We start from the raw sequence: 14,652 nt of genomic DNA, 5'->3' as shown, positions 1-14,652 counted from the left end.
ACAATTTTTACATTAAAAAATATACAATGCACCTAAAACCAACTACCCCAAAAATAAAAGCACAATCCCACCATCGACCATAAACTAATCCAAACTACACTAAAAAAAGTAAAATTCAACATCTACAATACATCAATAACATTATATAAAAAATCACAACAATATTTTTAAAATATTTTAAAAAAACATCCAAATTCCCCAAAAAATAAAATTTAAAACCTTTAAAAAATCCAATTCCTGAAAATAAAATAACAAAATAAACAATATCAAATTCCTACCAATATCATCAACAAAATTACATCTCCACCAACCAACAAAAACAACCCACAAACTTTCCTAAACACTATAAACTTGTAAAAAACCACATATTCCTAAGTACAACCAAATTATAAACCCTCTCTACCTAATCACCCACAAAAAACCACTTTCAATAAAACCCTAAACAACAAACCTTTACCTAAATCAACAATCACTCATACAATAACCCTTAACCCCATCAAATCAAAACCAAATATAAAATACGTGCTCTACTTTACAATCAAAACCCATAATCTATCCTAAAACCTTTAACAAAAAATACCTAATAAAACTCAAAATCAACTACTAAAATTCTAAAACCAAAATTACAAAAAATCTAAAACCAACTACACTCCAACAACAACAAATAAAATTAAGACCCTCTAAAAAAATCCAAACCACCTCAAAAATAATCAGCATCAAAATACAACTCCTCCTAACACCCAAACTACCAATACAAAAATAAATATTCACAACAAAAATTCTCTCTACCCACCATACCACCAATACTACATAAACTAAATAAATTACCCCTCATCGCACAACACACATAAAAAAACTAAATCACTCTTAACTTTTAAAAATTGAAATTAACCTAAAAATAAAAACTTTAATCTCATAAACAAAAAAAAACGAAAAACAAATAGCACAAACTAAAGAAGTCCACCATACAACCAACAACAAAAAATCACATTACATGGTTGTTACTAATAATTCTTATCACATTATAAAAATAAAATAAAAATAAAAACCAATCATATAAAACCCACACAACAAATTACAAAAACTACCAAAGAAACCATAAATCAAACCAACTTACTAAACTCAAAACCATTCAACTCTGTCAAAACATTATCAAAAAACCCCAAAACTCTGCATTTACACTAATTCATAACTAATAACCAGTACTCTATAAAAGTAACTTAAAAAACCTAATTAACATTAATTTAAACTACTAAAAAATAAAAAACATCACTACTAAAATAAAAAACTATCTATAAAAATCCACCATATAAATATCCATATCCCCAAAAATCGAACTAATAAAAACCACCAAAACAACAAACAAATAAATCAAACTACCAAAAAAATAAAAAAGAAACTTAAATTAACACCCCCTAAAAAATTATTCCTAACTCAATAAACTCATAATGCCTCAAATCCTCAAAAAATACCACCTATAAATAAATCCAAAACCAAAAAATAAATTTAACCATAAACAATATTTTTCAAATTATCTATAACTATAAAACATACAGTACCATCAAATAAACCAAACAATTAAAACCTTTATAATATAAACAGTAATCCAAATATAAATATAATGAACCTAATAAATTAACTACATCACGATACCCCAAACACCCCAAAATAAGCACCATATACTCCCAATAATAAAAACCACCACAAAATAACTAAAAAGCTACCCTATACCTCACACTACAATCCACAACACCATTCTAAACCTTAAAAATAAATACTTTAAAAATATAATACCCCTAAAAAATTAAATCAAACAACAAAACTGATTTCAAAAACAATCTTATCATCACCTAAACCAAAAACCATAACATTAAATATAACCTATCCCCTACCATACACCAACTACGAACAAAATAAAATATAAAATAAAATTTCAAAATACAATAAACTATTAAAAATCACTTCAAAAACATTAAATAAAAAATCTTTTAAAATTTAAAAACATCTAACAACAATGACCTAATTAATTAATATCCAAAATTCTGCCAACCAAACTCTACCCAATCTAAACACCTATATACAATAAACAAAAACAAAACCCCAATAATGCATATCAAAAATTTATTTTAAAAAAGTTTAAATCAATTCTACCTCAAATACAAACAGACCTATTCATAAAATTACCTTTACTCAAAATCTATTGAATTGCATAGAAAGAAAAAAACACCAAATAGAAGGGAATTCTTCAAGGTGCATTTCCTTGATAACCATGGAGTTTAGTTCAACAGAAACCATAAAGAGATGCACATGGATCACTTGTATCCTGTAAGAGCAGTGTGTGATCACCTGCAACTCTAGAAGAGAACAGGAGACTTGAAGAATTTTGAGGATCTAAGCTATGGCCATGTCCTTCTAGGCCTTTTGGCTGTATCTCCAGGAAGTCATGACATTTAGACTTCTTCATGATTCCAACAGAACAGACAAATCTCTAGTAGGTGACGCAAAGCAGCATCCCAGAGGAGCAGGAGCCCTTACCAAGCCACGGCCAGTAGTGCGATGGTTGTGAAGGATGGCATCCCAAGGTGATTCATCAAAAGTCTTCTTGTCATAGAGGTTGAGCAGCTGGCTGACACTGCGATGGAGAGAGGCGGGGGAATACGTGCGACTCAGCTGGCCCTGACTCGGCCTCCTGCCCCCGGCTGCCAGACGGAAACTGCGGTTGCTCGTGGGAGAACCAGACCCTGGGATTTTCGTATCTCCCAGTCCCTGTGAGGTAGACACAAAGTAATGAATAAAAAAAATAAAGGGCATGGTTTTAAATAATTTTGCTGAACAAAACCAAAGCAGGAGTAGAAGGGAACAGAAAAAACCCTGCCTCAAAATCATGCAGTCATAAACAGAAGAAAAAAAAGCCCAGACTTTTCCCAGCTATAGAACAATCATATCATTAAAAACAAACACAAACCCCACCGACACTAAACCAGAATTTTCTCCATTTTTCTATTTTCTTCTTCTTCTTCCTAATTTTTTTTAAGTATCAATAAGCAGAAGTCCAAAATTTTTGTTTACCAGAATGATAGCCTAGATTTGCACAGCAAGAGGATGTTTGCAGGTCTTTTCATAACCAGGGGAAAAATCATCACCCACCAGGAGAAACATGCAGTGTCAGATGCCTTTGTGCATGCTTGGGTCATCTGACACACCACACTGTGTCACTCTGCAAGCTGAGGACTCTACCTCAAAGTGCATCGTGTATCTTTTGAGAGTGACGCTGCTTGATGAATCGGACGTGTCAGCAATAGTTTCAAACTGAGATTAAAGAGAGGGAGGAAAAGCATTAGGGCAGAGCAAGCTGCAGTGTAGGTGTGCCTGACAGAGGGTGTGAATTGGCTGCAGCTTTGTGAGGGAGAGCAGTGCAGCAGGATGTGGGGGAGTAGGGGAACTGGCAAAGACCGGGCACTATTTAATTTTTAAGTGGTCAAGTACTGTGTGAGCAGCCAGCATTGCTTGCCACCACCTCACTAACAATTATAAAACAAGCAATTTTGCTGGTCCATAGTAGCTCTGTCCTAACTTCTCAGATCAGTCCATCAACTGCTGCACTAAATATCTTTCTATTAAGTCCATGAGCTGGTGGAAGAAGAAAGAGAAAAAAAAATTTAAAAAAATAAAAGAAAAGAAAGAGTAGGAACACGAAAAGGAATTGTGTAGGCATGCCAACAGCAAAGACATTTTAAAGTCAAGAGGAATAACACAACATGACAGACTGTAGAGGAAAAGGAATCAAAACCATGAGACCAAAAAAAAAAAAAGTTTCTTATGCTCTTAGCCTTTGCAAGGAGAAGGGGCACACTGGAAATCCCATTGTTTCCAAGAGCTTCTTGGTCGAGGCACAGATGCAGTGTCTTGGCACCAAGACAAGAAGGAACAGAATGCGTGAAAGATGCAGGAGTCACTATGCTGCTTGATGGCACTCACAGGAAAAAGAAGCTGAGAAGTGACAAGCAGAATCATCTCATGGCCTGTGCCTGCAAGAAGCATGAAAATGGAAGGCATGGCTGCTCCCATTCTCAATCCCATAACAACTGCCATATTCCTTTTGTTTTGCTTTTTCAATGGGTAGCACAGCGCTACTACTCTGCTACATGACGGAATGTGTTTTTTATGTGTTCTTTTTCAGAATTATAACTTCTCAGCATAAGCCTTCCTCTTTATCACTTCCCAGCAGCCCTCCTCCTACCTCTCTGATGGTCCCACTGTGGGTCCATGTGCACAAATGCATACGTGCATTTTGTGAAGTTCCCTAGCTTTTTCCCTGATTACTCTCACTCTACTCCAAACCTTCCTGGCATGCAGCTTGTCTAGCTGGGTGGTAGATGGATACTGGCAAGAAATAAAGCCTCTCCCTAAGTCTTGTTCTTTGCAGGCATATCTCCTGGATATCGGGCAAAGCTGTCAGATTGATCCTGGTTAGCCATCCACAGCAGGCAGCTGGGAACACGTGAAAGGTTTCCCTGAAAAGCACATTTTATCATCTACCTTCTCACAGTATGCCAAAGACTTCTCAGCTCTACTGCAGATGTCAGCTAACATGAGGTGACAGCAATGGCTTTGCATTTTCTGTGACTCCAGATCCAAAGTTTGTCTTAGGCATCAGAAGCATTTCATGGCCTGCAGACCAGGCGTCCCAGGGCTCTGTTTGGACTAAGCTCTTGTAACCTTGCTCTGTGTGCCCACACAGATATGGCCCATAAGGGACTAGACAGTCTTTTCCCTACACTAAACAGCCTCCATTTGGTAACCAAGTGTGCAAGAAACTGTTGGAAGGAGGAGGAAAAAGTCTGTGTGTGTGTCTGACAGGGCAGGTATCATGGATGTACACTGGTTGCATTTTTCCAAACATACCGGATGGGTTTCACCTGATGAATACACACTCATTGGTGATGTTCTTTTCTGGAGTGGAACTAGAGGAGGCCTGTCTCGTGCATAGGGTTGCTTGTGGACCTTCCTCTGAAGAATTAAGGAGAGAAGAATAGCCAAGAGGATCAAACCTAGAACTACCATCAGCACTGCAAACCACAACTCGTTGTAGAATTTTGCACGTTTGGATTCTGCTTTGTCCTTCTCTCCAGGTGTTGTCAAGATCAGACCTGTAAAAAGAGGGATTAGGGGAGAAAGGGACAGTTATTTCAAGAAGCATTTAACAATATGCCATCCCTTTCCTTGCTAATAAATTAGGCAGAAATTTAAGTAATTTTGTCGTCATGTGCTTATTTGCACTTATGTTCAAGGTGGCATAATGGTTCAATATGCTAGCGGGCTGCAATAAAAAACTTACTACCCTCAAGAGACCCTGCTTAAAGCTCTGGCATTGCTGCTTAGGCTGGAAATCACCACTGCATCAGCAGCTCTTCCTAAAGGAGGTGGTGGTGGTGGAATGTGAGGAAAAAAGGGTTCTCCAAGTAACCTTGAAGAGTGGAAATTACTACAGTAGTTTCAGAGCGGTACAGATAGAGGACATTCTCTCCAGAACAACTGTGCAGTTACAGGCCTGTGCCGTTAACAAAAGAGAGGGAGGAAGACTTTAATACATTAATACAAAAGCAAGCAACATGAAACATTTTACTATTCCTTTCCCCACCTGCTAGAAAACAAACCAGTCACTTGGCTGGCTTTGCTCATACACAACAAAATTGTAAGAAATCTCAATGACAGTATTTCCGGGCTATTTGGAATCCTACATGTATAACCAAACCCTTGGACAAGGAATTTTCAACACCTTTGCTTGCAAGCCTCCTCTGCAAGTTGCCTGCAGTGCCATTCAAGTTTTCAATAGACTCCGAGTAAAAGCAGCAATCAAAAGAACAAAGGGCAGAGTGTGGAAGGTGGTGGATGTAGAGCAACTGGAAACATTTTGTAATGCCTTTTAAGGCAGCCTTGCCTGAAATTCTGCAGGATAATGGAGTGAAAGCATGAAAAGGGATATAAGGGAAATGTAGAGTAAAGACTAATTGCAAATATAAGGCAGAGCTATTTTAAAAGGCTGAACAAGATGCTACACAAAAAATAACTTCATTTAACCAGTTAATTAATTCAGTTAGAAACAGTTCAAACAAGAAACTTAGCAGAAAAAAGCACCATATTTTAGAGCAATATACTTAGATAAAAATAAAATTAAAAATATTACATATCTGAGGAGAGGATCTGAAGCTATCATGAGAATTGTCCAACCCCTAGAAATGTTCAAGACTAGGCAGAATGGGGCTTTGACTGACCTGGTTGAGTGGAATTTGTCCTGCATGGCAGGTGTTTGGAAGTAGATGATCTTTAAAGTCCCTTCCAAGCCAACCATTTTATGATTCTATGATGGTTGGACTCAGTGATCTTAAAGGTCCTTTGCAACCTAAAGGACTCAATAACTCTGTGATGTAAAGAACAGAAATCCATACATGGCAAAAAAAGCACATTACCTTCATACCTCATAAACAAGGTACTAAGGAAGCTCCTGCAGTGAGATGCCATCCTGCCTGGCATGCACTAATACCAAATTTTAAGCACAAACACATCAAATGAACAGGTACTAGGCAATTTCTTCATATATTTACCAACTCCCTCTCCAGCGTTGTACTTGATGACCGGCGTCATGGCACTCCCTTCATCAGTGATGCAGGTCACTTGAAACAAAAACGCTGAGCAAAAAAAATTAGAAAATACTGTCAGCAGTAGAAATAAAAATTCTTTAGGTGCTGCTTTTTCACCATTAGTTACCAACAAACAGCCAGGTGTAAAAAAACAAAGCAGGAATAGCACATAACCCATCATAATCCACCTGAGTCCCATATCAAAGCTTCACAATTCCTTACACATTGGTATTGAAATTCTAAAATATGAATCATGGCGGATCACAAGCAATCATCACTATGATGTTGCTACAAATTATGTTCCTCTTTCACTACTCAATTCTTCCCCTTCAAATGTAACTGGCAACTTTCAATTTTGTCATCACTTTGCCCTAAATCCCTCATACTTCATTCATGGCTAAAACAAACATATTAAGAACATTTGAATAAAAACAAATAAAGCATTAGCACCATTGCAGTAATCAGTAAGACAAAAAATAAATTACAAAATTCTTTGACATACGACATTCCAACATCATCAAAACAGAAAAACAGAAAACATTTTCCTTGCTTCTTTTTCTTCTCCTTTTTCCCCCTGTTGATAATTTCCTTTTATTTTAAAGACTGCAAATTTCTAAAATGAAACTGTATTAAAAACATGGCTGGTTCCAAGAGCTACTGACTTAATTTGATTCAAATGAAAATTCAAGCTCCAGTCTTTCCTGAAACTGAAGACTTCTATACATTTCCCTGACTATAGCCCTGAAGGATGGAATTGCAACACAGCTTCAGGATTTGACTGTCATTGTGACAGTCTCACCCAGTCAGGTATAATGTTTAAGAAAAAGCTTAGCTCTATGGATTTTTTTTTTCAAGGATTTCCTTAGATACTTTTTGGTGTGGCTGTATGCTCCTTTGGGCTTAGTTTGGGATTGCAATGGAGAATTTTTTTTTTAAAGTTCAGCATATTATATTATTAATTTTGCTCAACAGACTCTCCCAGAGAGGAAGCTGTGGGAAACTGACTTTTGTCAGATGTCCTTGGCAGGTAGAGCTCGGTGTCGAAGCCGCTGTAGACGCGGCGCCCGCTCTCCGTCAGCGCGTACTCCTTCAGGCGCCCGTTCAGCACGAAGGTGCGGCTCCAGTCAATGTGGATGACGGATAAATTGCTGACCACGGAAAATGGAGCCATGTACCGAGGAGCTGCAGAACAAGGAAAAAGAGCTCAATTCTGTGAATTCTGTGAATTTCTAGCCAATAGGCTAGAAGTGATTTGGTGACTGAGTTATACAGCGAAGAGATTCTCCGGACTATAAGCTCTCTGCCACATGCACTCCCCCTCTGTTTCATATCCATGTGTATGATTAGGGAAGATACAAGGAGAAAAGAAAAAGCTGCTGTAGCATGCCAGCCTCTGCGCTGAGAAAGCAGAGATATATCCTGAAATAAAATACCGAACTCCTTTCCCTTTGTCTTTGTGTATGTGGTATTGACACTAAAACTCTATAAATTAAGTTCCAGCTTAAGGTAGAGGACAGGGAGACACAGGAAGTTTGTGCAAGCCTGACTGCAGCAGGCTGGGCTGTGGGAACTGCTATGAAGAGGGTTCTTTTGCAAGCCCCAAGAAATTGCTGAGATCATCTTAAACACATGCGCATACATGAAAACATGGGGTTTCAGAAAAGTGAGAACAGATGGCAGACAGGCAGAAAAGAAACCCAGAACTCACTTCAGGGAGGAAGAGTTCACCAGTTGGGCTCAACAGCTTGCTGACAAAAACCTTCATTTAAGTTTGAGGTGGTCCTTTCTTGTGGTGTTGCCATTAAGCCATCTGCCCTGTATTTGCTGTTTTTTTCATAAGGAAGCTGCTTGTCCAGCTGCACTTTGCTGCTAATTGCCCACTGTCACTAAAGCAAGCCTTCGAGGCAAGAGGAGGCAGTTTGAGAGACTCAAGGAAGGAGGCAGAGAGAGGGACTCTGGAAACCTGGTGTGAAGAGTTCAGCAAGGCAAGAAAAGCAAACTGAAAGAAGAGGACTTTGGACCTAGTGGGTGGGGGATTAAAAATTGTTTTCAAATCCTTTTCTTTTATGTGTCTCACCAGTTCCTTATAATTTTCTCAATTTTAAAAGTTCATAATAATTTTCCAGCTTTTTAACTTGCAATTTAATAAAACACAGTTTTGGACATAAGGGATCTTTCTTTTGTTTGTTTGTTTTTTGGTTGGTTGGTTATCTTTTTGTGGGTTTTTTTCCCTTTGTTTTTGGTGTGGGTTTTTTTTTTTCAGTGGTAACATTAAAAAAAATCTGGGCCTGTTCCACCTGAAATTTGCAGCTAAGGACGTATCAGATTACAGGTTTTGAGTAATTACTTGGCAGAACTATCAAATGATGCAAAAGGGATTTTTAGAAGGGTGATTCTGAAATCCTGACATGAGATAAAAAGTGAACATCGTCTTTGCCCTGACCTGACAGACTGAGATGAAATGCCCATCTCATCTGTTATGGAATGACTCTGGCTACAGCACTATAGATCTTTTTAATAAAAGCTGATGTTAGACTACTACAAATTCAGTTTTGATGGCAAAATCTATTCTGCCTGTAGGCACAGGCATGTTTAATTTCCATGCATACCACCACATGGCCTCAAAGCATTGCCTGCAGTGGTTGGACAGCAACAAATTCTTACTTCAGTGTTCACAAGCATCCAGTCATGCAGATGGTATCCAAGGAAAACTTTTATGAGTCCTAGCAGAAGTGTGGCAGGAATTAGGACAATAAGATTATTCCTGAAAACAATCACCAGGTCTCTTTCAAGATCTCCACTTTTCCAAGGGATTATTTATGGCAGTATATTTATTACTACACATCAGCCTTCTGGTAATACTCGAACATTTTATGTTCTGCAGCTTTGCTGCCCATTTTCAGTAAAATAAAAGGTCTTCAGGCTCCCAAGATAGAGGATGTGACATCAGATTATGAGCAAAGAAATATTTTTGAAGGAATGAGCAGTTAAGCCCCAGAGCAGAATTTCAATGAATGTTCAGCAGAGACACAGTGACCAGGGACAGGGAAGAAGAGGTGTCTGGGGACATCCTCTCTCCCAGAGGTGAGGAAGTAATTTGGCTCTCAGAAACAGGCATGACTGGTCAGTGAACCATTTCTCATACTCACGCTCCTTTTCCGTAGTGAATCCAATCCATTCAGAGGCGCTACTGCCAACAGAGTTGTAGGACACAACTCGCAGGTTGTAAGTCGTGTAAGGCTCCAGATTGGACACGTTGGCACTCTGTCCTTTCCCTGTGTACTTCACCTCAGTTGGGCCAGGACTGCAAGCCTTCACTGCTGGCTGTAGGTTCAGAGGACACGCCATGTACACGTGGAGCTCGTAGCTGAGAACAAAGTTGAGATTTTGATGAATGAAGGGCCCTAAATAACATAAAAGCCAATCCCACATTTTGTCCTAACTGCTATCTGTCTGGCTACTGGAGTAGAAAGTAGACCTGATCCCAGTTTTACTCTTGGAGATTTTGGTCCTAACTGTCAGATAACTGGGCAATTGTGGTGGTAAGTCACACTCACTGTTGAGGTCACAAGCCTGTTACCTTGCTGCCCTCTTCCGCAAGTCAGGATTTTTGCCTAAGTAACTCCAGATTGCAGCTCTCTCATCACTACCAGTTGAACTCGTAACTATTTCATTACACAATCACAGCTGTCAGACAACCACCTTCACTCACAGTAGCTTACCCTTTCCATCTCTATCCTCCCCAGCATCCTGCTCAGGAGGAAAGCAATCACTGTATGTAAAAACTTCCCAGAAGGTGTTCAGGCTACAGGGAATGTCACCACCAACATGACAAGGAAGGAGAATGACTGCCACAACTGTTCAGTGCCCTCAGCCATGGAATTCAAGCTCACATTTTTCTGGCACTGTCGGAACCCAGGACATTCCTCTGACTGCCCTGGATGGCTTGAGACCCTAGCAGGGGGCTCAGAGACCTTGGCACAGAGTCAAAGACACCTGTGCCTTTGATTTTAACTATGGAAAAAATTACCAGCTTTGTATGAAGATGTACAAGCCACAACAGTTTAAGTAGAATGGTAATTAATTTGTCACAGGGTGAAAAAGTAGAATTTTGGGGTTTTAGAATGGGGATTCAAGGGGCAAGATGGAGGAATCTGGGCATGTCCTGTCCTTCCGTTTCTTCTTAGCCTCCATCTTCTGCTGTGATGGTGACACTTTTGGATTGGTTTAGAGTAGAGACAGACTGTCTAACATAGGTGATAGGTATTGCAAAACTATTGTAAATAAAGTATATGTAGTTCTTAATATAAAAAACTAACACCACCCCAAGGGCTGCAAGCGTGCCACGAACTGACCTGCCAGACAGACCTCAGTGGGTTGGAGAAAGAATGTAATAGGTAAGAGAAAATAAACAACCTTGAAAACCAGAGCTGAGGAATCTCAACTTCTTCAATCATGGGGCCAGGAAAAAGAGACTTTCTAACACCTTGGAGTCCTCTTGGCCTCAGAGACCCTGTCATGGCACTACCTCCAGCCAAGGGTGCAGGCTCAGCTGGGTGGCAGCTCCTACCTGGTGACAATGCCGTTGGGTGACTGAGGGGCACTCCACTGGAAAGAGGCATTCCTGGAGGTCACGGTGCGGATCTGAGGCGGAGGCTGCTCTGAGGGCGGAGCTGGCTGCGTGGTGAACTCAGCCATGGGTCCTTTGCTGCAACAATTGAAACAGGTGCAGGCCTCCACGCCAATGGAGTACGTGGTGAAAGGTTTTAGCCCATGTATTGTCTGCTGGGTGGCTGTCCCTTCTGACAACTGCAAAAATTAAGAGGGAACTTCACAACTTCAAGCACAACAAGAACTAAATAAGAGTTATGGAGGTGAATTAACCTCAGAAGAAGATGGGCAGAAGATTCTGCATGTTCTTTAAATCTGACACTAATGCTACTGTCGTGTAATGGGAACTCTGTTTTTCTCCCATTATGAAGTTAAAGGACACTCTTCAAAGGAAAAGAGCACGCCATCAGTGGCCTTAGGACATCTTTAGTTGAGCTGTGACCACTGTATGTCAACTGCAAATGTCATTCTCAGCAACAGAGAAGCTGAATGCCATTAAAGGAGGACTCTGGGATAAATGGTACTGAAGCAAAAAATAAATTAATGTGGAAAATAGCTCCATGATAAACGTGCTAGCAAATAATCATGCATATCTCACAAGCTTCCTCAATGTGGATGCAGGAAACAGTGCTGGGCAGCATGACACCACTGTGTCTGGTGGGTCAGGTGACTCCCAGACTGGAGAATGTGCTCTTGGTAGGAACATTTGAGTCAAGAGACAACATGATGCTGTTCTGCATTCAAACAGACACTTTAGGACACTTTCCTAAGCTCAGCAAGGGAGACCTGGCAGTTCTGGCAAAGGAAACAGTGCCCTGCTCTGAAACTGCTCACAGGAACTGCCACTTCACCTTTTTGCTGTAGTCATTTGTTGGTATAGCTTTTTTGAAGCCAAAGAAATAAAAATATGCAGAAAACACCAACAAGGGGCAACATCTGCTCTCATTTGGCAGCATGTGATTCAGCAGAGTTCAGCAAAAAATAAGAAGAAGAGAGTCAAGCAAGCAAAGGGAAGCGCTTGGTACTTCTTGATGCTGGAGCCAGAGCCAGAGCCGAGCCAGCAGCATGGCAGGTGTGAGGGAATGGAAAAGGAAGGCCATGCAGGCACCAATGGGACGAGCTGGCTGAATCAGACACAGACACAGCCAAGTGCACTGGAAGGAATAAATGGGTAATGTGAAATCAGTAGACAGCTTAAGCTCACAGACAAGACAGTGCATGGCAGAGCAGCTAACCATGGGAGGCCAGGAGAGGAAGGCAGTCTGCAACCAACAGTAGCAGCTTGTAATATCAAAATTGAAAATACAAATGGAAGTACAGAAAAAGTGCTGACAATACTCACCACCACATCAGTCCCTCTGGTCCCATTAGAAAACAGCCTGTAGATACTGACCACCCCGTTAGGCTTAAGAGGGGGGCTGATGCTCACCACAGCCACAGTGGACGCCACCGTGTTGAGGAGGGGAGCTCCCAGGCCCTCGGGAGGGGCAGGGCCTGTCCGGCAGCGGGACCAGCTGCTTGGCGTCCGGCCCACCGAGTTTACTGACCACACCTTCCACACAAAACAAAGAAACTGTTAGCAAAGAACTCAAGCCTACAAAGCATCTGCTGTTAGCCAGAGGGGCTACTGCAGCTCTACTGACACTGGGTGAAACACGGTGCAATGGCACTCCTGGAAAATGTCCCTTGATGGCCAGTCAGCATCTTTGTTGACACAGTAATTTTTTAACAGAAGGGTGGAATATTTCCCACTGCCACACTTAGGAAAAAGAAGCAAAAGTCATGTCTCAGGCAGTGTGTGCTCCCGTGTCTTCTTCATACCTGCTCCCCACACTCTGAATTCCTACCACTGTCTGTGTCACACTATGCCAAGAGGACTCCTGGAGGAGCTGCAATCAACAAGAACAGTGTTTTTAACGACATCTGAACAAAGACACTCATATCAGGTTCTGAAAATTTCTCCCTTCTGCACATTTTCTTCATGTATGCAGATAGCCCCAGTGAATTCAGCGTGGCCTTGGGTGATGCTTAACAGTTACAGTCACCTAGACTGAATCACATAAGCCAAACTCAAGTTACTCTTTAGAACCAGTGAGCTTTACAGGAACCTCCCTCTCCTAAAAATATTAATATATCAGTTATTTGGCAATATTTTCAGTAACTTGTAATATAAATAAAGCCCACTGAAGTGTATAGTTAATTCAGCATCTCTCATTTATTTTCACAACAACATTTGCTTTATTGCATGAGCCCAAAGGCAATGACTTCAGTTCCAAAATTTCAAAAATTAGCAGCTTGAATTAGGCCTGATTAAAACCCACATGTCTCTATGAACTATGCCTACTGATTTTGTCAGCTACCCAAAACCAGAGTGATCTGCAGACTACATAAAACTCAGCACTTATTAAACACACTCTCCAACAAATCTGCATGAAAATTAAATTTTGCTTTCATCAAGGACTGAATAAACATATGGAAGGATGTATAATCTTATTTATCAAAAAGCATTTGTATAATTAAACACGAATATCATAAAAGGTTGCCTTAGGTCATCATTTGCATGAGTAAGTAATTTGTAGAATGTCAGGAACAATAGACAGAATAGATGGATGCATGAGCATATAGGGTTAAATTAGACTCAATATTAGCCAACCACATAGTGATCAATCAGAATGATAGATCTAAATGGCAATACAAGAGGACTGTCTGAGCGATTTTTAGTACAAGTATTCCTTAGTAAGCTTTCATGTCGAGCAGTTCTAACTACAGTAAAACTCATTCTTATGCAATCTACTTTGGGCACTGGTCCTGGGGAAGGGAATGGTGGGACTATGTCTTGAAAAAAACCAGGGGGTTTAGAATTAAGAGGTCTTCAGAACTGACCCTGAATCATTCCAACTTGCGATAATAATTTCCAAGAACACAGGACACTTTACAAGGAGCCTGGGGAAGGAAAATGGATACAAAACAACTAAAGTGGCTTTGAAGGCTGTGGTTCTGTCAATTACAAATCCAAAGATCCTGCTTGATTCCATCAGTAACGTACAGAACCATCCTAAGTGCAGATGATGCCTTGCAATAAAAAGCTCAGCCAAAGCACTTTCATTTCAGTGGAATCAGTAATACATCTCTGTTGCGAACTATTCATAAAGTCAAACTGTTCACTTTACTGTAGTAGGTCAAACCCTGTATCTCAGTTCAGTTCCAGCTGCTACAAAGATTTACCCACAGTCATTCATTTCCAGGGTCATATTTCTTTGTGGAAAGAATAAAACACATATGGAAAGAGCAGCTCTCAGTGTGGCACTGGCACTGGCTCAGTGCTTACCTGGGCTCAAATGCTCCAGTTATATCCAGGCTGTGGCCTTAATGAGCATGGAGCGTAACAGTGCTGGGCCTG

The 14,652-nt window shown here is 40.3% G+C and overlaps 1 protein-coding gene across 4 annotated transcripts in view; it reads right to left on the bottom strand.

Annotated features, from left to right (window-relative positions):
- The window catches only part of USH2A (usherin), a 391,511-nt gene that overhangs the window by 3,608 nt on the left and 373,251 nt on the right, over positions 1–14,652 (bottom strand). For all 4 annotated transcript variants that reach the window (XM_064414216.1, XM_064414218.1, XM_064414217.1 and 1 more), the window contains 8 exons: positions 12,595–12,804; positions 11,212–11,450; positions 9,791–10,008; positions 7,647–7,823; positions 6,606–6,689; positions 4,906–5,150; positions 3,238–3,309; positions 2,536–2,766 (listed from right to left, as the gene is read on the bottom strand). In XM_064414216.1, coding sequence (XP_064270286.1) covers positions 2,536–2,766; positions 3,238–3,309; positions 4,906–5,150; positions 6,606–6,689; positions 7,647–7,823; positions 9,791–10,008; positions 11,212–11,450; positions 12,595–12,804 — 1,476 coding nt within the window. The remainder of the gene's footprint in view (positions 1–2,535; positions 2,767–3,237; positions 3,310–4,905; positions 5,151–6,605; positions 6,690–7,646; positions 7,824–9,790; positions 10,009–11,211; positions 11,451–12,594; positions 12,805–14,652) is intronic.

Source organism: Passer domesticus, chromosome 3 (assembly GCF_036417665.1).
Source record: "Passer domesticus isolate bPasDom1 chromosome 3, bPasDom1.hap1, whole genome shotgun sequence".
NCBI lineage: Eukaryota > Metazoa > Chordata > Aves > Passeriformes > Passeridae > Passer > Passer domesticus.
The sequence above is the reverse complement of the archived record's forward strand: the minus strand, read 5'-3'. Positions and strand labels throughout refer to the sequence as shown.